At 34.3% G+C, this 24,488-nt stretch overlaps 1 protein-coding gene across 4 annotated transcripts in view; it reads right to left on the bottom strand.

Annotated features, from left to right (window-relative positions):
• The window catches only part of LOC111047337 (fibronectin type-III domain-containing protein 3a), a 172,505-nt gene that overhangs the window by 21,540 nt on the left and 126,477 nt on the right, over positions 1–24,488 (bottom strand). For 3 of the 4 annotated variants that reach the window (XM_022333069.2, XM_039425190.1, XM_022333071.2), the window contains 7 exons: positions 21,780–21,949; positions 14,344–14,485; positions 12,465–12,590; positions 10,609–10,769; positions 8,154–8,326; positions 4,564–5,161; positions 2,686–2,890 (listed from right to left, as the gene is read on the bottom strand). In XM_022333069.2, coding sequence (XP_022188761.2) covers positions 2,686–2,890; positions 4,564–5,161; positions 8,154–8,326; positions 10,609–10,769; positions 12,465–12,590; positions 14,344–14,485; positions 21,780–21,949 — 1,575 coding nt within the window. Of the gene's footprint in view, positions 1–2,685; positions 2,891–4,563; positions 5,162–8,153; positions 8,327–10,608; positions 10,770–12,464; positions 12,591–14,343; positions 14,486–17,562; positions 17,740–21,779; positions 21,950–24,488 lie in introns of those variants that run through there. The other variant, XM_022333072.2, reaches the window with a different exon arrangement.

The raw sequence follows: 24,488 nt of genomic DNA, 5'->3' as shown, positions 1-24,488 counted from the left end.
AGTGCAGCAGAGGAACTTTGCGCACGTATTTCACATTAAGTTTTTCCTACAGTTACCATTGAATATGAAAAGTGGGTAATTATGGGTAAAATTGCCTGAAATGCATCAAATGTTTTGGTGATTTTTTTATGAAATTGTATGTACTATTAATGAATTTTGAACATTATGAAAAATCTAGAAGGAAAATTGAAATTTGGGCTTCCAGGTGCACGAGATTGATATTTTTAGAATCTATGTTCAAAATTTGGAGATCTAATCATTCCCGTTTTTCCAGTATGCATCCACAAGTTGACATGTTTTGATGCGAACAAACGAACACACGAACAAACACAACCCTACTCTCTCTTATTATATAGACTAGCCGTCAGGCTCGCTTCGCTCGCCATATCCGTCTAGCCAGGGGGCTCCGCCCCCTGGACCCCCGACTGGATTGTCCAAGAATGAGATTAGCAGGCTCGCTTCGCTCACCTGCATTTTTATCATGTTAGGACAATCCAGTCGGGGGTCCAGACTAAACGTCTGGCTAAACGGATATGGCGAGCGAAGCGAGCCTTACGGCTAGTAATATAATATTCCCAGGATTGAAGTAGCAGTGCCCAATCAATTTTTCCTCGATAAATGCATTTAAATCTTCAACTTGGTGCCAACCTAACAAAGTCAACTCAACTTAATGCCAACCTGACAAAATTATTAATTTAGTTGCCAGTTAACAACTGTTTCGAAGAGGTACTCTATCTAGATTATAGTTCTATAGTAACATATGATATGGAAATTTCAATTATAATTAAGAGATTGGGAGAAGAAGAATATACATGCTAAAAGACGAACTTTAAACCCTTAAAAACAACCCTTAGAGTTAAAATATTGCCAAAAGATTTCTTAGTGCGCCTCTAAAGGGTCAACTGAACATACCTACCAAATTTGAACGTTTTTGGTCCGGTAGATTTTTAGTTATGCGAGTGAGTGAGTGAGTGAGTCAGTCAGTCAGTCAGTGAGTGAGTGCCATTTCGCTTTTATATATATATAGATGATATGTCATATTATAAAGAGTTTGTAATATGTTTTGAATATTCTAATTGACAATAAATGAAATTGAATTGAATTGAAGGAAGAGGTGAAGGATAAAAAGGAGTGTTGCAATCTGAAAGGGTGGTGGTTCAACGGTGGATGAGGGGTGACTTAATCAAATGAAAAATCTAGTTGGACGGAGTCTTTTTCGAAGCTCTTCGCTTCTCCTAGTATGCTCTCCTCTATTTTGTAAAGAAATAGATGGTACATTTATGGAAATAGGTCTATAAAATAATCTATTTTAAGGAATCCTCTAAAAGTCTGTATTTTAAGGATGTGCAAAGGCTGAAAATAAAATTTATACTGGTGATATTTTTCAAAGTTCTTCGGTTTGTATATCATTAAGCTATCAAAATGAAAAAGTTTTCTCAGAAAAACATTTTTCCGATCATTACTTTTTGAGATATGAGCGCCTAAAGTTTAAATTTTTGGGACAGAACATAAATCCATGAGATTTAGAGGATAGATTCTTCATAGTATTGTTGATCTAGTGAAACAAAAATTTTCTGAAAAAATCGATTTTTGAGAAAGATATTCGATTTACCAAAGATGACCAAAAATAACTCAACTAAAAGTTGTAGTATTGATCGGAAAAAATGTTTTTCTGAGAAAACTTTTTCATTTTGATAGCTTGATGATATACAAACCGAAAAACTTTGAAAAATATCACCAGTAGAAAGTTTATTTTTAGCCTTTGCACAGTCTTAAGGAATTGAATTGAGATCATTTCTTCAAAATTATACATCATTGTAACATTTTAAACAGGGCACAATAATACTTGCAGTAAACATAAAAACATTGCAAAATAAAACTTAAGACATCATTACATTTGGAGTGATATAAGTTTATGTAATAATTGAATTTGAATTTGAATTTGAATTGAATTTATTGCCAAAATTACAAATACATATTTGTACAATATTAATCACAAGAGTATACAATACAAATAGACATTGATTTTAACTTGAGTACAACAATATTATCAATGTAATATTTGGCACTGCCAACATAAGAAACCTTGTGTGTTGGCAGTGAGTTGCAGTTTACTTATTCTGCTTCAAGTACTTTATATACAATTCAATTTTTATAATGTATAAAGAAAGTATTACAGTAATTTACAAAAATCGCAAAAGCTTGAAAAAAAACAAAACTTAAGAATACTACATATTATATGATAAAGTGATATCCAATTAATTATTGTGACGTCTTGAGGCCATCATGACAGTTAATCTTTCAAAAAGAGAAAATAAATACAATAAAACTAATCTCCTGCAAGATACGTGGGACAATTACATACCTGGTTCAAGAACCTGAAACCGAAATACCATCGTTCACAGTTTCTAGTAACAATTATAATATAATAGTAATAAATCTTATCATTTGTATAAGAAATAATAAAGATTGGTAACTATAAATATTGATATAAATTGTTTTAGGATGTATAATTAACATCTGAGTACAATTGCACTGCTTAGCAATGATTCTATACCCAATTCATGAAATAATAATTGCCCAAATAGGCCTATTAGGCTTGTTCGTGTGTCAATGAAAATCCCTTAAAAGTCTGTATTTTAAGGAATCCCCTACAAGTCTGTATGAAAATATGATTGGAATTACCTCCGTTTTTCCTGACTTGAAGGGTGTAGGAGGTGATATCAGCGCCACCATGATCCGAGGGCGCTTCCCATTTGACCTTGAAGGAGTGAGCGTGAACTTTTCCTTTGACACCCAGTTTACAAGGAGGGCAAGGCCGAGCTGGTAGAGTCCTGTAGCCCACTTCTTCCGACCATTGTGAGGATCCTTCTGTGTTTTGCGCCCTTAGCTGGAACAGAAAAATACAAAAATCTTAATTATTTTATTTGAATTTCCACCCTCCTAGAACTGCCGATCATTAATAATTTGATGTCAAGTTTCACTTCTAAACAGTACAGTGATGTGCTTTTGTAACAATTACGTAATAACTGTATCACGGTACACCCTGTACTCAGAAGATGAGGTTTATTTAACTTGATAGATTGGAAAATATCATCACTTCTTGTTCAATTGAAAAATGAATAAAACTTGTGCGTTCAGTGCATTACTGTAGTACTGGTATTATGCTATATAATACTTTTTCCTACAGTTACGTTGGAAAGTGGCCATTGCCGCACTGATTACAGAACGCAAAGAATCACTTTTCCGCTCTAGTGCGGGAAAAATTTTTTCTGCACTCCAGATTTGCAACATGGCAACGCAAAATACTTAGTAGGTTAGGCCTATATGGAGCAACAGTGCAGCAAAATCAAAATGAAGTTGGTAACAGTGACTGCTGTGGCTGCTATAGTGAGCAGAGGTGCAATGAAGCACAACGCGCTAATTATTATTCATTATATATTATAACCAAGGACAACGAGGACTTTAGGATTTTAGGATTAAGGTTTTTATCAATAATAAAATTACACAGAAAAACATTTGATGCATTTCAGGCAATTTTACCCATAATTACCCACTTTTCATATTCAATGGTAACTGTAGGAAAAACTTAATGTGAAATACGTGCGCAAAGTTCCTCTGCTGCACTCAAGAAACCATTCCGCCCTCGCCTACGGCTCGGGCGTAAACGTTTCTTTCGGTGCAGCAAACTGTCACTTTGCGCACTAGTTGCACAAATAACTATTGTGAATGTATGAAGTTTATAAAGACTATAAGCAGTCTGATCTCATTTAAATAAATGTTTATTTCCCAAAAAAAACTAAAACATAAATTACAGGAAATATTAAATAAATTACAATTACAGTTAGTTTCAGAAATTTCTTATAATGTGTCTTCTACATGTTTAGCGATTTCTGTGTGAAAATCGACATACTCCACTATGGCGTATCTTGTTCTAGAATAAGTTAAATTTGATACAACTAGGGCCTTGAATGTATCTGATCAATAATGCTGGAGGTTGATAATTTGAATACATTAATAACAAAATAAGCAGGATACTAAGAATATGGTAAAATTTTAAATAATAAAATGAGAAGCATGGTAAGAATATAGCAAAGAGACTAATTATTATTATAATAATAAGGTCCTTTTACTGTACCATGTTGATAGAGACAATACCATCGAATAAGTTTACCCTGTGAAGAAAATCTATATGTGCTCACGTTAACATTTCTTCTACATTGTATATGGGTTTAACGCAATTCCTGCACAATGTTCTCGAAAACTTTTAATTTTACAAAACGTTGATTGTGGAGTGAAAATTTCTATAATGTAATTTCAGTGACACATAATGTAGTTCAACTACTAATTTGATGGGCTTGAGAGTTCAAGCATTAAGCATTTCGCCAGACAAGTGTCAACAAGTGGTCTCGAATGTCAACAAACTTCAATCAAAACATAATAATTACGTAGCATTCATTTCTTATTTTAATTCTTCTTGAAAACGCAAATCATGAAATGGATGTTGATTGTGAATATACTTGGCGATTTCAAAGATTGTATAGAGAAGTAGTTTACACTTACCCTGAATTTGTAGAAGGTGTGCCTGTGCAGGTTGGTGCAGACGTGCTTGGTGTCCTTGCCGGAGTAGCAGGCGAGGAAGCCGTGACCAGAGTCGCGGTCCTCCATCTGCAGGGTGAACTCGTCGTCTGTGGGGCGGCGCTCCCAGCCGAGCACGAGGCTCTGGACGTGGGCGTCGATGAGGGCGGGGGCGGAAGGCTGCGGGGGCGGGCTACCCGCCGTCCAGAACGAGCTCACCTCCGAATAGGCGCTCTGGCCGGCATCGTTGACTGCGTACAACCGGAACTTGTAATTGGTGGCTGGCTGCAATTTGGAGATGGTGTACTGTCTCCCTTTGCCGCTGTAGCACTCCTTCCAGACACCCTTGCCCTCATCACACTCAAGCACGTAGCGGGTGATGGGCGCGCCGTTGTCCGGCGCCGCGGTCCACTTGAGCTGCATCACAAACCTCGTGCGGTTGAGCAGCTTGGGCGCTTGCGGAGTGTCGGGTGCGCAGGTCGGCGTGCGCAACACCGTCGCCTCACTCTTCTTGCCTGACACCACGCCCAGGTACGCTGTCACGCACACCGAGTACTCTGTGCCCGGCCTCAGGTCTTGCACTCTACAAAACCAAATTGGTTATTAATATTTTATTTTTTATAATGTTATAATATTTTATTATTTGGGTGTTATAATTGAGCAGGGATTTAAATGGAAGAAACACATAGATTACCTTTGTGATAGATTGAGGTTTGTATCTTAAAAATTTTACAAACTAAGATCGATCCTTCGGCTACCAATGCTGAGAATGGTGTATTTCGCTCTGGTGCAATCATTGCTACAATATGGTTTGGTGGTTTGGGGAGGTACGTTCGATACGCATGTAGCTCCTTTATTTAGAGTGCAAAAAATGATAATAAAAACAATATTGAATAAACCAACCATTTATCCCTCAATGAGTGCTTTCAAGGATATTAGAGTCATGACAGTAAGACAAATGTATGTTTTGAGCGTGATTAAATATTTTTGTAGATACAATTTTAATTTTATGCAATTAAATAATGAAAATCATAGGACTAGGTATAATTTGTACAAATTCGCATCATATGTTTCAAACCTAACACTTATTCGTAAGCAATTAATTTATATAGCTCCAAAACTAATAAATTCTATTCCACCCGGGCTTATCATAGAACTACCTTCCAAAAGTGTACCAAGGAATATTAAGAAATGGATACTGAGAGTCATTATTTTGATTTGTATATTGTGTAGATAATTTAATTTACATCCATTGTAATTGTACTACTATTCTGCTAAATTAAGAGTCTCGATACATAGCTTGATTAATTCTCTTAGAATATAAGTTGTAATTTATTTATGTTATTTTGTATACATCTTTTTTTTTGTTTTAATTAGATGTGGATGATCGAAGTTTGACAATATGCTACTCCTACTGGCGAACAAGTGATTTTCACTTATGCCAGTGGTTTCATTTCCACCTCTTGTACCTTTATTTTGTTGATAGAATGTAAGTAAACTAGATTAAGGTACATTATCCTAAATTTTGTAATTGTTGAATTTTGTGGAGGAAATAAATTTGATTTGAATTGAATTGAATTGAATTGAATATAATCATTCATATTGTAATTAAATATTTATTTCAATCATTTGCATGTAATTAATTCACTTTTACTTCAAATTAATTTGCATTTGAAAATATTCATCCATTCGTTTATTGACAGCTACATACATTGCAGATATGAGATGTATCAACAGTCATTACGCCAATACTTCTTCGATCTGAAATTCAGAGCCAAAGACCTGATAAAACATACCGGTATTCAATCTTCATTGTCTATATTTGTCTATTACTATTGTCTATCATTGTATATAGTTATTACTTAATACTTATACATTTTATTCATTATTCTTCATCTTGTTGAACTGTGTGTTTATGTTATCTTATTGCTTGTGATTGTAAATATTGTGAATTGGAATAAATAAAATTTGAATTTAAATTCGAAAGCCATCTTTTGAGATTGAATACTTCACTGATGATTTCCTTTCAAAGAACGTAAAACCAATCATTTCGAATTTTTAAAATCAATTTAGTAAGACAAAATCATAAAACAAAAATGATACCAAAACTTTGAAAAATATTCAAATTTCACAAGAAAATAAACTTACACCAAACCGGGCTACTGCAACTGGCATGCATTGTTAATGAATTATTTTTACTTCATTCATAGATATTCCAAGTACAACATTCCAGAATTAGAATCTGCCATCTAATATCTTCAGTACACATAAACTCTCCGATGTCCAGTTTCACCCAAGGTCGTTCAGGACATTTGAACATGATCAAATCGCTTCGATTTACAACGAGAGCACTGGAAAATATGATTTCTAAGATGACAGCTTCTATCTATAAATCCAATGCACACACATTGAGCGTTCCCAGTTTGACCATGTTCAAATTTATTTGCCGAGGCCGAGCTTGGTGAAACTGGGCATGAGTCTCTCTAACACGCTCATTACACGATCAACTATTTTACATAACTTTGATTGTGTAATAGGGCATCTTTTATTTTATAATTTGATAGTGTTATAAGAGTTTAATACGGAATCAAATCTTTAATAAGAGTTGGTTAAAAATATTTAAAAAATAAAATGGGTAATGGGCCCTTGAACATTTTGAACAGTGGTCAGATATGGAATCGGTATAGTGTTTTAAATTGTTTTGAAAAATTGAAACTAATATCACTCTGCATATAATGTGTTTATCAAACTGTCTCCCATAAAATGATTTTTTGACAATCAAATAATACTTTCAAAATCAAGCAGAATAAAAATAAATTTAAAGTTGCCATCTCTGGTTGCATAGCTCGACCAAAATGAAATATTTGATAACAATTTTAACACACTTAAGAGAATTCAATAGAGTCGATAACGTCAAAATACTTCCATGATCATGATATTCCAAAGCTAACCAATTTACCTTTTATAATATAGAATAAAATTAGTTATTTGTGCAACTAGTGCGCAAAGTGACAGTTTGCTGCACCGAAAGAAACGTTTACGCCCGAGCCGTAGGCGAGGGCGGAATGGCTTCTTGAGTGCAGCAGAGGAACTTTGCGCACGTATTTCACATTTAATTTTTCCTACAGTTACCATTGAATATGAAAAGTGGGTAATTATGGGTAAAATTGCCTGAAATGCATCAAATGTTTTTCTGTGTAATTTTATTATTGATAAAAACCTTAATCCTAAAATCCTAAAGTCCTCGTTGTCCTTGGTTATAATATATAATGAATAATAATTAGCGCGTTGTGCTTGGTTGCACCTCTGCTCACTATAGCAGCCACAGCAGTCACTGTTACCAACTTCATTTTGATTTTGCTGCACTGTTGCTCCATATAACCTACTAAGTATTTTGCGTTGCCATGTTGCAAATCTGGAGTGCAGAAAAATTTTACCCGCACTAGAGCGGAAAAGTGATTCTTTGCGTTCTGTAATCAGTGCAGCAATGGCCACTTTTCAACGTAACTGTAGGAAAAAGTTATTTTTGTTGCTTCCAGAATATGCTATGTCTTACGAATATTATAACTTGTTACCTGCAAGACCTAGCAGCACCCCCATAGATTGGCTTGTATTTTCCTTCCTTTCCTTTATCACTTAGTAGAACCTCATACCGAAGATCGGATTCCGTTATATCCAGTTCAGGACTAGATTTACAGTCTGGAGGCCACCATTGCAATAATACACTACGAGATGTTACTTCGACAATCTGAAACAATTGTGCATTTTGAAATCAACTATTTTTACTTTCCTTGCCCTATTACCATAGGTAAGGAAAGTATTGCTTTCCGAAAAAAATTAAGGTACCCCAATTTCTAAATTTATATACGTTTCAAGGTCCCCTGAGTCCAAAAAAGTGGTTTTTGGGTATTGGTCTGTATGTGTGTGTGTGTGTGTGTGTGTGTGTATATGAGTGTATGTGCGTCTGTGTACACGATATCTCATCTCCCAATTAACGGAATGACTTAAAATTTGGAACGTAGGGTCCTTACAATACAAGGATCCGACACGAACAATTCGATCAAATGCGATTAAAGATGGCGGCTAAAATGGCGAAAATATTGTCAAAAACAGGGTTTTTCGCGTTTTTCTCGAAAACGGCTCCAACGATTTTGATTAAAGTTATAACTGAAATAGTCATCGATAAGCTCTATCAACTGCCACAAGTCCCATATCTATAAAAATTTCAGGAGCTCCGCCCCATCTATGCAAAGTTTGATTTTAGATTCTCAATTATCAGGCTTCAGATACAATTTAAACGGAAAATTTCGAGTGGAAAAGATTGAGCATGAGAATCTCTACAATTAATGTTCAGTAACATTTTCACCTAAAATTGAAAATAAGCTCGAAATTCGAGAAAATGTGATTATCCAATTGCAAACTGTTGGCAACTGTTGATTCTATTAAATGATTCACTATGAAGAGATAGCAGATCTCGTGTGTCTCCAGCGTTATTTTCCTGTCACCAGCTGGCTCAAATCTTTGAATAGTATACTTGAGATGCGCGGGAACACTAGCGTCAGGTGATCATTTTTCATAACGGCAAGGAAAGTTGTGTGAGTGCGCCACACCAGATTTTTCCAAGTAAAATGTCTTTCAATCCACAATCAATAGTAATTTATAAAATATTCAAATTCGAAGAATGAACAAGCAGTCATAATTTAAAAATGTACAAAGATTTTATGTAGAGAATTTGAAGCAAACTTAATGAATGGTACAGCAATTGCTTCTTCTTGGAGAATCTTTTGTAGTTATAGAGAACTAATGCAATTTTAGGTTAACTTATCAAGAGAAATTTAATTCTGATAAAACTTATCAAAGAGAAATTCCATTCGTCTTGAGAGAGATTCCTCAGACACAAAAAGACGGATCACAAATGAAATAAAAGTAGTCTTGAAATAAATCTGTCAAGTGCTTGAAAATAAGCCGGTAAGTTGATCGACTCTATCTGCCAGGCGTTGATTGAAATTCAAACTCGTCGTGAAACGACTTGGTTTGATGCATTGCAAATGCATTAATAACGTGGAAACAATGCATCCCAATCGTTGGCATTCAAATAATTCACAATGCATTACTTTACGGAGATAAACATTCAATCAGTTTTTTACAATAGAACACAAGAGTTACAATATAACAAAGATATTCAATATTTTTCATTGAAAAACATAGCAACCAAGTAACATAATTCTATGGCATGATTTTACGGAGATTGAAATATGATCATATGTGAATCTACATCACCATATAGAATATGTCTTCAATATTCTACAGTTATTCATGAGCACAATAAATAAGGCTCAACTCACACTTACGCGACTCAGGCCGAGAAGAGGCTCGACTCTAGTCGAAAGCATGTGTTTCCAAATGGTGACACTCAGACCAGTCGATTCTAGTCTCCGCGACGTCACCATTTGAAAACACATGCTCTCGACTAGAGTCGAGTCTCTTCTCGGCCTGAGTCGCGTAAGTGTGAGTTGAGCTTAAGAGTAAGATGAGTAGCGTCTAATTCTGTTAATAACAAGCTATTGCCTAGGAAAGCAAATGATATCAACAAATCTAATTAAGAAGAAAGTGCAAATAGTATCAACAAAAAAATAATTGAGAAGATACGTGAGCTAGTAGCCAATCGGATATTGTTGTAAAGAGTGTTCTCAATGAACACAAGGAAGTTAATAATATTAGGATAATCAAAAATAGAAGCGGAAGCGATAAAATATAGATCATCCTGTTTGATAGATATAATAATAATTATCAAGTATAGTATTACAATAATCAACTTTATCTACATCAACCCACGAATTCAGATATTTTTTGCAGAATATTACACTATAATTTGCATTGTTTGTTAAGAGTTGAACTAGAATACTGTATTCTGAATGCTATGTCAGAAATTGCAGAGCGGAAACAAGAAGGAAATGTGGAAGTGATTAACCAGTAGTAGCGGAAGCACATAATAATAATCTGAATAGGTGACATTTGCATTGCACTGACTTCTGGTGGCTTGATGGAGTTGAGGATCTCAGTGAGCAGAGCCAGAGACGTGTCGTCATCCTCGTCTTGCACACTGCTACTCTCTTCTCCATCTCCGTCCTCCGACGTTCCCACGCTGCCTCCTCCTATGCTCTTTCTCGACCGCACTCCATTTGCAAATTCTAAAAATCGCAACTCAATTATTTCCTATTCCTCATTCATATTAAGACTTTCGAGAAATAATGAGTCAGTAATATCATAGAGAAAAGATAGCACAAGAATATCCCATGGCCGTTTATGTTCCTATTTTATTTATTAATTTACACCAATAGAAAAATTACTACATATAGAGGCTTACAGTTTTATGCCGAAACAAGCCTCATTGACAATAAATTGTTTATAGTATAAACAATTTATTTTTTATACAAACAGAAACTAAATCAATAAGAAAGAAAAAATGAAAAAAATAGTTTGAAACAAACATTATAAATAGAGAATAACAATACAAAAAACAAAATAACTGAAAAAAGTAGGTAGCAAGCCTAAAGAAAACGAATAGAAAAGCAAACAATTTTCAATGTTAACTCGACCTGATAATCCTAATACTTCTTTCCCGTGAAGCTATGTGACGCTTCTATGTGCCGTTCTTACAACCCTCACCCGGACAAAACAGTAATAATAGACAGTAGTCGACAATTATCGGATTCAGTCAACAAAATTCGGCTTGAAATTTGAGACATAAACTACCTATACCATGGGATATCTTCTTATGATATTTTTTCTCATCGGTAATATTGAATAAATTTTTATGCTCTTTACTCCAAAATAAAGGGTGGCGGTTTTGTACGTGCAATTTAATTTATCTTCTTATATTTTGATTAGTGGGTTAAGTGGTAGAGGGGGCTCTTATTGCCTCAATTTTGCCCACATTGCATCACTTTTGAAATTGTAAAGTGTAAATAAAAAGACTCCATTGCAAATTTATCTATCTATCTTGATCGGGCTAAGATTTAGCGATAAAGTTAGAATAAAGGTGGAGAGATTCAACGGCATTTTTACTACTAGGTCCAAAAGTCTGAGTCTTAAGAAATTAAATCAAACAAGTAAGTTGACAATTTTATTATGTTTACTTATCGAATAACTGCTTGGTAAAATGCTGGTCTCATAGGTAGGAACTATGAAAGCATTGTGAAAATTATAAGGTTTGTTAAAGGTCACTTTGTTTTACAAGTTAATACACAAAGCAAGCGGCTTTTTACACTGAACAAAAGACTCAAGGAACTTATGGCAATGTGATAGCAATAATTGTAATATATAATATAATTGGCTAAATTCAAGTGATATATTTTTCTATATATTCTCTCGATAGTTTTTATAAAAGTATTCCAAATAAATTAAGTCTGTATGGAAAATTATCTAAACTATACTTGGAAGAGTAGAGAATGATGCGCTCAGTTGGAAAAAATAAAATATTTGAACAGTAGGATTATAGCCTATGAATCGAAAGAATCAATTTTATTCTATTCAGTTTTGAACTGAAAGATAATCATATTAAGACTATTATCGAGACTGTTTTGGCATAAACCAACCAAGGTTAAGTTTATTCCTGGATTGGTGTAACCCTCCATCAGACTCATTCATATTACATTTATCTAATTCCATATTTAAGTTGTTATCAATAATTGCAACACATCACATTGGATACATCCACTTATTTATTGAAATTCTTTAGAGCCTGAAGGTGTTCAATGTAGTATGTTTTTCTTTGTGGACTGATTTATGAAACTGTGCTTATTGGAAAAAGAAAATTCAGAATGAGGATTTACAGGATAATTCTGATTCTGATATACAAAGATACGATTGGACTGAGATCTTACCTTTCCTAGGCGATGGTGGTGTAACTCCTCTAACATTTTTTTGTTCTAATTTTTTTCTTAATTTATTGTACTGTCTCTGAGTGCGTTCATCCTTATGGAAATTGTGCGCTGGAGGTGGCGAGTGGCCTGCAAACAATAAAAATTGGAAATTAGATAGAAAACAATATAATAATGCACCAACAACAAAAACATAAAATACTTTTAATGCTAAAGATCCTTAGATCTTAAGCGTGACTTCAAGTTTTGAAAATTTACTAAAATAAAGATATTTTTCCAGAGTTTTCAAAGATTATTTAACTTTGAAAATAATTTCAAAAAAAAATTGCACATTCAAATTAGCACATAGTACGATTTGAAATAAACAAGGAACAGAGCCCAAATTATTTTTTCTGAGACTGCATGAAAATGAAAGTCACACTTTTCAAAACAAGATTGATAAAAATTAGAAATTACTTTTTATTTTCGACTGGGATTATTCTGCACATAATTAATAGGAATTGTAAATCATGTTGGGAGTTCTAGCAACAAAAGTAGATACCTCAGATCAAATCACTAAAGAACTTTAATTGTGTTTAAATGTTTGATCTTCAAAACTTTAAGCTTGAAAACTTGAGAATGGAACGATTGAAATTGAAAATATTGGCAGTAATTGTCTTTTACCTTGTATTATGGTCATCAAGGATATTGAACTCAACCAAAATGCAAGTAATGTAACAGGTACAATAAATGCAATAACTGTAGATCAATATTCTAAATATTGAAAATTGAGTCAATATTTCTCTCTAAATCTTTGAGTTACTTCAGCTAACGACAAGATACTCAAAACAAAACTTTCATCGTGTTTTTGGAAGGTGGTTTCCCTGAACTCTTGAGAATCGAACAGCATGATGAGGATACATGAAAAATTCACTATCCTTATGTAGTATTAAACTTAAGTTCTTAATATTTTATTTAATATCGGGGGACCGAGCTTCGCGCTGGAGTATTAAAACATAGAAAATTTGTAACGAAAGATTGGATTTATTTATTTATGTATTTATCCATTTTCTCAGTCGTACAATTATTTTTACAGTTATATGAGGAGGCACAACAGGCTTATGCCCAAAACTGTCCCTTTTCAAATGTATACTACATTCCAAATCAAAATCTAGGTTAAGGTACTATCACTCATCAAAATAACAATTTATTCACACTTTAAAAAACAAACAAATCATCAATTACAAATAAATTTACTATAAATTCGATTTAGAATGATATACTATGTTTGCTACAATATTTGTTAATATACTATGTACTATTCTAAACTGACAGCATCTAGTTACTTTTTTGGACTTTCTGAAGTAAACATGTTTTCTAAAAAAAGAGAAATAAACGAAAATAATTTTAAGTTATTGCTGAATTTTCCTTCTCGTGAGATCAGCTGAATGATCCCACACATGCACTCGTTCACTCACTTCCATTACGGTATCGACAGACGACAAAATTTCCAGCTGTTTTTCCAAGGACGTATTTATTCTTTTAATGTCCTTTAGCGAGTTATCCCAGGGTTGAGACCTAGAGCTATCGAATTTTCATATCATAAACCTACTTTGTTCCAAATTTCGTGAGAATCGTTTAAGCCGTTTTCGAGATCCGGTCACATACAGATATATAATAAACATCTAAACATATAAACAGAAATTGCTCGTTTAATAGTATAGGATATGAATAAACCTTTTCCTCATACATTCATACATTGAAAAATAATTACCTATCAATAAAATTCTATTGAAATCCTTATATGAATAAAATAAAATATTTCATGTGATTTTCTTCCTAATATTACTGAATATAAACGTAGAGAATTAGTTTTGTTTTTTTTTTCAACAAGGACACTGACCTTGTTGATTGGGATGGACATGACTTAGTAGGCCTGGTTGGAGGGGAGCGCCGTGCCCAAAGGGAGGGTAGCCGGGGGGGAGGCCTTGAGGCGCGAAGAACGGCTGATGTGGCTGATTCGATCCACTCGCTGGACCAGGTCCCTGTCAACAAAACACAATAAAACATAAAATACATAAATCAGCCAATACAGATTGCTATTAATAGGGGACACCATCACAGTGCTGTATTGAATTTCAATTGAAAAGAAAATTAACACCATTTAGGTTGTAATTTGTTCACAATAATACATTATTACATTTTTGTCTGCTTTACTTGCAAGTCATGTCATTATAAGGTGAATGGAATTGTATATTGTAAAATAGATATATAATAGTTATTTGTGCAACTAGTGCGCAAAGTGACAGTTTGCTGTACCAAAAGAAACGTTTACGCCCGAGCCGTAGGCGAGGGCGGAATGGTTTCTTGAGTGCAGCAGAAGAACTTTGCGCACGTATTTCACATTAAGTTTTTCCTACAGTTACCATTGAATATGAAAAGTGGGTAATTATGGGTAAAATTGCCTGAAATGCATCAAATGTTTTTCTGTGTAATTTTATTATTGATAAAAACCTTAATCCTAAAATCCTAAAGTCCTCGTTGTCCTTGGTTATAATATATAATGAATAATAATTAGCGCGTTGTGCTTGGTTGCACCTCTGCTCACTATAGCAGCCACAGCAGTCACTGTTACCAACTTCATTTTGATTTTGCTGCACTGTTGCTCCATATAACCTACTAAGTATTTTGCGTTGCCATGTTGCAAATCTGGAGTGCAGAAAAATTTTTCCCGCACTAGAGCGGAAAAGTGATTCTTTGCGTTCTGTAATCAGTGCAGCAATGGCCACTTTTCAACGTAACTGTAGGAAAATATAATTGTATATTGGTAAATTTCCGCATTAGGTCGTAGAAAATGTCGAACCAATTAGGTGAGCGTGAGATACCTTACCTTATACTATGTGATATCTTAAACCAGTTACCATATATAAGATAATCAAATGCCTAATTTTACTATAGTAACACTCAAATTCGATTTATTATGAGAAACAACTTATTTCATGAGAATTTTAGGTTTAGCATGAGTAGGCATATATGATTAGTAGATGAGAATGATAGTGGAATCAAATCAAGGCTGTCGAAAACATATTCAACAGATTTCTTTCATGAGGTCTTAAAATGGTTCTTCAGCACTGATGCTGCATCTTTCATAATCATCTTTCCAACAAAAATAATTAATAGAATTAACCATCCGGCAGTCGCGCTGTTGCAAAAGTACAACAGTGTCAGTTGTTTTTTTTTTTTTTTTTGCTGCACAAAACTATTGAATGGGGTGGTGTCAGTGAATGAGTCACCTATGCATTCCAAAACTTTTCCCCCATCACTCCACTGAGTTGCAGTATCAACCGAGCAATGGTTCAGTCTTTAGGTGCCATTTAGTCGCGACAGTGCATGAGTCGCATTGTGCATAAGATAGGGATAGACTGTATACGGGTACTGTAAACGAACCAATAACACAGAATTGATGGCTTTGCTTGATGTACCTTATTGGGCTATGAAATGGTAATCATACAAATGTTCATAGGCCTAAAATAATCCAAGAAGATGGAATAAGTAATATTACACAATTAATTAATATGTTTTGATAGTAAACAGAGTACATAACACTTGGAAAATTGGATGTTGTAGGGCGCGACTACCGGAAGGTTAATAGATATTAGGCCTTTTCAATTGGAAACAACCGATAACAAGTGGAAAACCATGTTGGGTTTACAATCAACTTCTCAATCAATTAAGTTACTTTAGGCTACTGCATGGATAATATACATCTTTCAACTACAGATCACAAAATAGAAAAGTAGAAAACGGAAAATTGTTGACGTCATTCATGCGATGGTATGCAGATTCAAAACTGGTGTGCTAAGGTGGACCATTTCAATACAAATTTTGAGTATATAATTTTGACTTATGAATTTGTCTAAAATACAATATATAATTCATAATACATTAAAATAAAATTAGTTCATATTCCACGCAACGCTAGCTAAAAGTTTGTGCAAATCGAGTGGACCTATGATATTGAGCTGAGAGTTTAACAATGGCTTACTGTAATGACCAGCCTCCAATTAGTTCAGTTCTGCACAGTCCTGAATCTTCTAACTGACCAAAAGAACGTGCCTGCCTATCTGATCCCACTTCATAATTCGAAGTCTGCCAGTGCTCGCTGTACTTGACAGTTTTTTTGTGACTGATTCATTGTAGTTACTTACAGTTGTGAGTAAAATGATAAGGGTGGTAATTTGAAAATATTTCATAATTTTTCAAATGTAAATGGGAATATATGCCCTTATAAAATTGATGATTTTTTTGAAAAAATCTCAACTGTAATTCAAGGCCATACATGTTCTGATATGTATCATGATCTCATTCATCTATTCATGCATTCTTCATTGTTTCCATTAATATTTAAGTTGCCTTTTCATACATCACTAGAGCTTTGCTCTATCAAGTGATTTGATGTAAAAAATGTATAATAAATGAAAGGAGACTGTGACTTCAAGACAACCAGGGAAGTTTAATTCGGAATATCACTTTATGATAAAGCTATTTCAATTTCTCATCAATCTTCTATCAATTTCAATGTACCGTTGAAAGTGAGACTTGCTTTCTTATCAGCATAAGATTTAAATACGTTATTTAAGTACAGATAAACAAAGAATAATTGGAGCAATTTTCAAGGTATGTAATTAGTTCAGATCTTTAGATACATTACTGACAACAACATAATATTATGCCACGAAAAAAATCCTTTCATCAGATTAGAACAAACTAAAATAAATATAAGACAAGAGGCCATGTCATTAACCTTTTAAGATTCAATGTATGATACTATATATATAGCTTCAACGGCTCCAGGACCCACGACTACAATACAATGAATCCCATACATGGAATGTTGTATATGTATATGCGAGTAAGACCAACAATGTTCTGTAGAAAGAGCACTGGCCTCTCATCTTGAATCTCGTGCCTGATAGTAGCGGCAATTCTATGTCAAGGTTAGAATATTTGAGAGATATTCTTCAACTGTTTACCCATACGTTACTGCACTTGAACATTTCATCAGTTACTCTATAAATAGTTCCTATGGAAATATATAGTTTTAAATAAGAACAAGTTTTACCTTTTTATCATTTTCCATCGATGGTTTTAGTTGATAATTAATAAAAAACTTGAATAACTTGATCCGAATTGTAAAAAGTTTTAAAAATTGTGACGAGCACTCAACCACAACAACACACGTCTGCCGTGAACTGTCACTGACAGCGAGCAGCGAGCAGCCTGTTATCATCATCTGTTTACGTGGAGTGCCCCGCTAGCATTCTAATGACGTGTTCCTCATTCGCTATGATCATACATGCAACATTAGTAACGAAAGATACCGATAGGTGGCTCTAGCCGCCCACACATCACAATATTATGAGAGCACTTCATTTTTCAAATCTTTTACAAGTTTTACTTTTTGAATGCCAGTCATCTGTCAAAGTTTTAAATCTTTCGAATTCCAGCTTGAAGCTAGACATCTTTTTAGAGCTTTAAAAGTTTTACTATTGTGAACCTTTGTTTGATTTCAAAGGTATTTGAAATACCTCACGATTGTGGTTGACTAATTGAAAGACAAGTCCATATTAAGCCCGGGCCAAACAATCACGCGGATTTCCGATCCCACTCCGATCCGATCACATCAGTGAAGAAAACGGCCAGGAATGGTGCGAGCCACCACACATGTCCGTTATGTGATCTATCCCACCACCACCATTCCACCACTGAAATATCGAACATAATGTGGCCCGGGCTTTTGCACTTCATATAAATTATTTATTTAAAAAAGTGAAAATATTCTTAATTTGAAAGTAGAATGGAGGAGTAGCCTACTTCAAACATTTAGCGTTTATTCTAGAAAAACCCTTTACGAAAATTAAGTACATGAAAGAGGAAATTGTATAGATTTTACTCATGTATGATATTCGAAATAAACTAAACGTACAAAAACACAGGTGTACATATAAGAAAAAAATCTAAGAATATCTTAACAGTCAGCGATAAAATCCAATAGTGGACACTGGAATAACTGAAAACACAGGCGACAACTGCAAGAAATTCTTGCTATATTGGATTGGAAGAGAAATATATGATTGTAACGTTTGTTACAACACTTTGTGTTATGACAATGAAATTATATTGATTGATTAACTCAACTTCCAAGAACACCATTCTATCCTACACGTACTGTTATTCACTGCAAATGGGAAACTTCTAGAGCTAGACAATACGGAATATAATAAAGCTTTGGTAAGAGATGTGATTTTTAAGCCTAGTGCATACCAATACGAATGTACGAATCAGTTGAAAGAAGCATTCGTAATAAGAATAATTCAATCGCTGCTGACTGCAACTCGCAATAGCAGAATATGAATTAGAAACAAGTTCATGAACTGATCGGAGAGAGTCGCTATGGAGCAAACGAGTGGCAAGATTACCATGTTAGTATTCAAAATACAACCTAAAACAACGAAGAAATGAATGGAAAGGGAACAAGCCAATCACGGAAAAGGGTCTCTACATGCATCTGTAATGCAGGTAACAAAATCCAAATCCAATTTTCATTCCCCGATAGAGAAAAGAAATTAGAAAAACCAATAATACGTGCCAAGTTGGAGGAGAGCAGGTAGACTGCAATAGTTACGGTCTGCGTGTGTTCAGAATAGCGAATCGTAGACAAATGGCGGAAGCCGCGCCAAATTAATTGCATTCTACGTTTACTATGCACTCTTTGTCCATTGTCTTGGCAGAAGGAGCCACTCACTGTATACTCAGGTATTGGTTCACAAGATAGACACCATAGACCGTCTGGTAGCTTATTGTGAAAGAAACCACAACATCGCGCCAACCAGGAGAAAGCAGCACTAGGAAAATTATTGCAAGTGTAAACGATGGATTTGTGGAGAACAAGATGGTGTTTCAATTAACTTAATTGGTTAGAAAACGTTGGTTGAAAAGGTAGGCTATATTGCAAGCGAAAACCAATATTTCTCTTTTCTTGAAAAAGCGGGATGGAAGGAGAAATATAATCAACGAAGAGACGGAGGAGGTTCGACGGGAATCAATACACTTCAGTAATAAATATGAAAAACCTGTTGCCTTTTCAATGAATAAGTAGATAATTAGGAGAGATTCTATTTGACGGTTTGAGAGGATAATCACATTCAGTCAGGGAATAGGCTAATGTATTTGGAAATTGAAGTTTTTGAAATGAATTAACATGTTTTATTGACAATTCTCCAGAACTCAAGTACAGTTTTGTAGTTATGGTTATCTTCCATATACTGGGCTAGGTTTGTAAGTTTGTACATTTGTACACAATAACATTTTCCAAAAAAATCTATCGAACTGCTTCAGATATTGTACAGTATTTGAGGAAATTTGAAGTTATGGTATTTGACAGAATTTGCCTCTAGTTCCTTCAAAACCACAGTTTTTAAAACACACGACTTGAACAGTTTTAACCACCATGAACTCGATGCTAGTTTCTAAAGAATTTCCTGTGCTGAAGGATACAGAAAACTTTTGTATTTCACTCTAACTGGAAATGGTTCAATGAAACCGAAAAATTATTTTATTAAATTTGTTTGTTAGTGAATAAATCTAACAATTTATTGTCAATTTTCTACTGCTTTATCATTGATAAATATCACAAGCTCTCATAAGATAGATCAGTTGAAACAAATTTTCACTAACAATGATTACCAGCTATATCTATCTTATTGCAGATAATAGAATCTGTGTAATTACAAAAACTGATAACTGTGAAGAGCTGATCGGACTCAGGCACTGACAAGAGAGATCTGTACAGCATTTGAATAGAGCAGGACATCCCTAGTGGTGCAAACTGCTAGCAAACTTTTCCCAGAGGACAACTTGAGTACACAATCCGAAAATGGAGCTCGTTTATGTCGATACACGTGTACCGACTACTATTATAGTAAATATAGAGCTATTTGCACTGTGTGTATATACAACTTGTTATAATACATCGATTGTCACAGGGGAGACATTCGGGGCCTCAATGAAGCCATTCGCCCGCCGCTCGATTTCCGTTTTCCCTCAATGAAAATGCGACCCGAGAACAAAGACCCGTCTGCGACAAAGGAGTATAATCATACAGAAAATAGAATATCGTGCTCGTACGCAATTAATTTGCAAAAATCTGTCCTTATGTAAAATAACCAATTGTTCCCATGCATGCTTGCTCCTATTATAGCCAGTGCATGTAACCATTGAAACGTGTTCCCTTGTTCCAATAGACACTGAACTGCAGTTTACTGGTCTACTGTTTCAGTCGCAAATATTCCAATTACTTTACAGTTCTTAATATTAGTCAATAATAATGGAGTATTGTACATTCAATAAACAGATTTAAGAAATTCTTTTCAAAATTTCTTACGTTGTCCCTTCTTGCTTTCTTTGCAAGTAAACTTTCAAGAATAAGAATCAATCGCCATAGTATAGATTAGTTCATAGCACAGTATCTAAAGGTGCGTACAGATATACGCACCGCGAACATGAGCAATTCACTTTTAATCAGCTGACTATATCTGTATTTTTACAGAAACGGTAAGATACAGATATAAAAAGCTTGGCATCAGCTGATTAAAAGTGAATTGCTCATGTTCGCGGCGCGTAAATCTGCACGCACCTTAAGAGAATAGAAGTATGATTAAAGTGTAAGTTCTTCGATTAAGGAAAACATATTACTCCATTTTACGATCTTGAAATTGATATGTGAATTATTTCTATTAAACACGATACCATTTTCCATCAAATTCAATAAGAAGAGACTTTAGCTTGAAACTGGTCACACACTGTACATGCAAGACGCAGATTGCTAAATAATAGGCCAACAAAGTAAATGAGTAGTGAAACAAAAGCAACATATAATATACAGGTAATTGAAAGAAAACTTTATGCTCTTCCATTTTGTTAGATGAAAGTGGCAGACTTCACCTATCCAAAAACGATTCTGTTGAGGGCGCAGATGCAGCCCAACAATATTTCATACAGCGGTTTCTACCGGCGGATTAAAAAAATGAGAAAAATTTTATTGTTTGAATACCTACACTTTCAATTCCTTTGTATATGAAAAGGAGTCATAAACGTTATTGCATTTTAATTCCCTATCAAGGGGTACTTGAAAAAGTTGGAGAATCCTAATTAACATGATCAAATAATAAAATATTCACACAAATAGAAATAAAATTGCATCAAGAAACGTATAGAACGATTTGAAATTGTATCAACGAATTTTGAGAACCTAGTGTAGTGTAGTAGTGTTGTACTTACGAAATGAGGTGGAATGGGCACGATGGGGGGATGCTGGGGGGAGAGTATGACGTGTCTTAGGGTGCCGTTCTCGTCGACAATCTGCTGCACCACGTGACCATGAGGCACCGTGACGGGCATCGCGATCGGCGGCGACGAATTTGTCGACACCATCGGAACCGTCACCGGTCCTGCAAGCAATCCATAACGTCACCTTTATCAATTTGCACTCACTTGAATGAGATCTGTAATAGCTTTCACTTATAGCATTTGATTGAGATGCAAGTCCCTGAAATCATCTATTCCTAAAATTATTTTTGAACTCACATAATAGTAGGAGAGTTTGAATGAGATTCAAGTTCCTGTAAACCATGTACGAATACACTAACTGCGACTCAAACTACTTTTGCACTTGAGAATTTGAATAATGGGAAACAGTTATGATCAGACAAATCATGTATTGATATCAAATCAAATAAACCTTCATTCACAAAAAATAAAATACATCTGCAGATACACAATTAAAATGCTCAAGGTACATTTGCTTTTGCAAAATGATTATGACAAAACAAGTATACCTATCAGTTATCATGTATTTATTCTCCGTGACAAGCAGCCGTATTGGCTGTGAATTTTTTGTATTTGCAGCTTTAATATAATAAGATTCCAGATTTAATATAATAAGATTATACACTATCAGTAGCTCAAGGTATTTTTGCTCTTGTAAATGAATATGAAGACTTGAGAGATGATGTTCCCGCAATCAAAGTATGATTAGTCCCTTGAAGTAGTCCACTTTTACACTTGTAAATAAGTAAAAGGGTTTGAATTAGATACAAGTCCTACTGCCAACCATGCACGAATACAATATCAGTGGCTCTTGAGGCACTATTTGGCATATCGTATATTTATAAGGATTTGATTAGTGAAATACATCAGACAAACATGTATCGGTACTCGTGTCTTCAATAACACAATATACAATTCAAGTGATATCATTATTCTATCCATGTACTTTGCATTCGTATGAATTATCAATGTATTTTTAAATTTGTATGAGTATGTGGATTTGAATGAGATACAAGTATTATCAGACAAGCCAATAGTAGCATCAAAAATACAATATCCAATATCTTGAAAGTCGACAATGCATACACAATAACAATATCAATTTTAAAGTGATTTTCAACAATATGTCGAGTGATGAGGAAAACGTTTTGAATTCATGAATTTCAGATATAAGTATGTCAACGCTAACTAAAGTACTGTACTGGTATAATAATCGTATATCAATGAATAAATACGTTTTGATAAAAAATGTATGAGTGGAAGAGCACAGAGTATAGGATAATAGTTTATCAATGAGTTTCGATTATTTGAAACACAAATTTCTCAAGTTAATGTACATTAGTATTCATGTTTTTTAGGCAGCTAATATTAACATGTTTCCTTTCAAATAAACGTTTGTGTGATTTGTTATTTGACAAAAAACTAATGAATATCACCATATTTGTATATAAGTTGATACGAAACACTTGACTGTGTATCTCAAAAAACGAAGAGAATAATTCTGTTTCAAAATCATCACATTGACGATTCTAGAAAAAAAAATCATTTCTGAAGAAAGATTTCTGAATAAATTTATTGAGAGGAGCTGCCAGAAAGCGAATGTTGGTAACCCAGTACGAGGGAGTTTCAAGTACTGCATAAGATAGAATGGATACGTGTCAGTGCAAGTAGATGGGGTTGAGTTGTCAGAAGACAATATTCAAAATATGTAGAGAACTAAACTTCTAACTGGCTGATCATTCCTTGAGGTTAGTTATCTTGAAAAATAAAGAATACATGAAATTACACAGAGCACAGTCAGTGTGGTGTGAGTAAAAGTATACAGAAAGCAACCTGTATGCTAATTCCATGGTTAAATCTTCATAAATGATTGATTCTCTACTCTACTTCACGTTACGAGATGATGTCAATGCACAAAACATTTGAATTTTGGAAGCTATCCGCATTCACTTTCTGAAAACTAGCATTTATTTTTTGCTAATAATCTCACATGGGCCTATTCAACAATTACGTTAGCGTTCAATTGTTATCTTAATCATAAGAAAGAATGAATTCCCAGTGGACAGGAGAAAGCACATAAGTCATTGAAATTAAATATTAATCCTGCGATAATATCGTTAAAAAACGAGAAAGCTAGAACTCATTGAAATGTAGTATTAATCCTGCGATACTATCGTTTGGAAATTAAGGAAACTTGTAATTATGCATATCAGAAGCATTCAACCAAATTGACAGTTCGTTATGAGAAACAGAGAGTTGCGTTGCACCAAACAATAAAAAAAGCAGAATATTTATCTTAATCTTGAAAACTTTTACGGGATAGACGATAGATGTTCTCGAGTTTGAAGGCTTTTCTTGGTATTAATAATTGAATAATCCACCTGCATTAACAATAAGAAAGTTCATGCAATTTCGATTTTTTATTATTCGTTTCTGATTTGTTGTACGTATCGTTGCTCATGAATATCGATTTACAAATCAATTCGATAAAGATAGAAGTGGATTAAGAATTCAATCTAGGAGTGACAGAAAAAGGAATACATTAAAACTGCAAAGACAAATCGAACAGAGTGTTGCTTCAAGTCCAAAATAGTTTTCTAGTGGCCTAGATTCATGGTGAAGGTCAACACTATCATTTACCTTTCAACTTTTTTCACTTCC

The sequence above is a fragment of the Nilaparvata lugens genome, chromosome 3, assembly GCF_014356525.2.
Source record: "Nilaparvata lugens isolate BPH chromosome 3, ASM1435652v1, whole genome shotgun sequence".
NCBI lineage: Eukaryota > Metazoa > Arthropoda > Insecta > Hemiptera > Delphacidae > Nilaparvata > Nilaparvata lugens.
The sequence above is the reverse complement of the archived record's forward strand: the minus strand, read 5'-3'. Positions and strand labels throughout refer to the sequence as shown.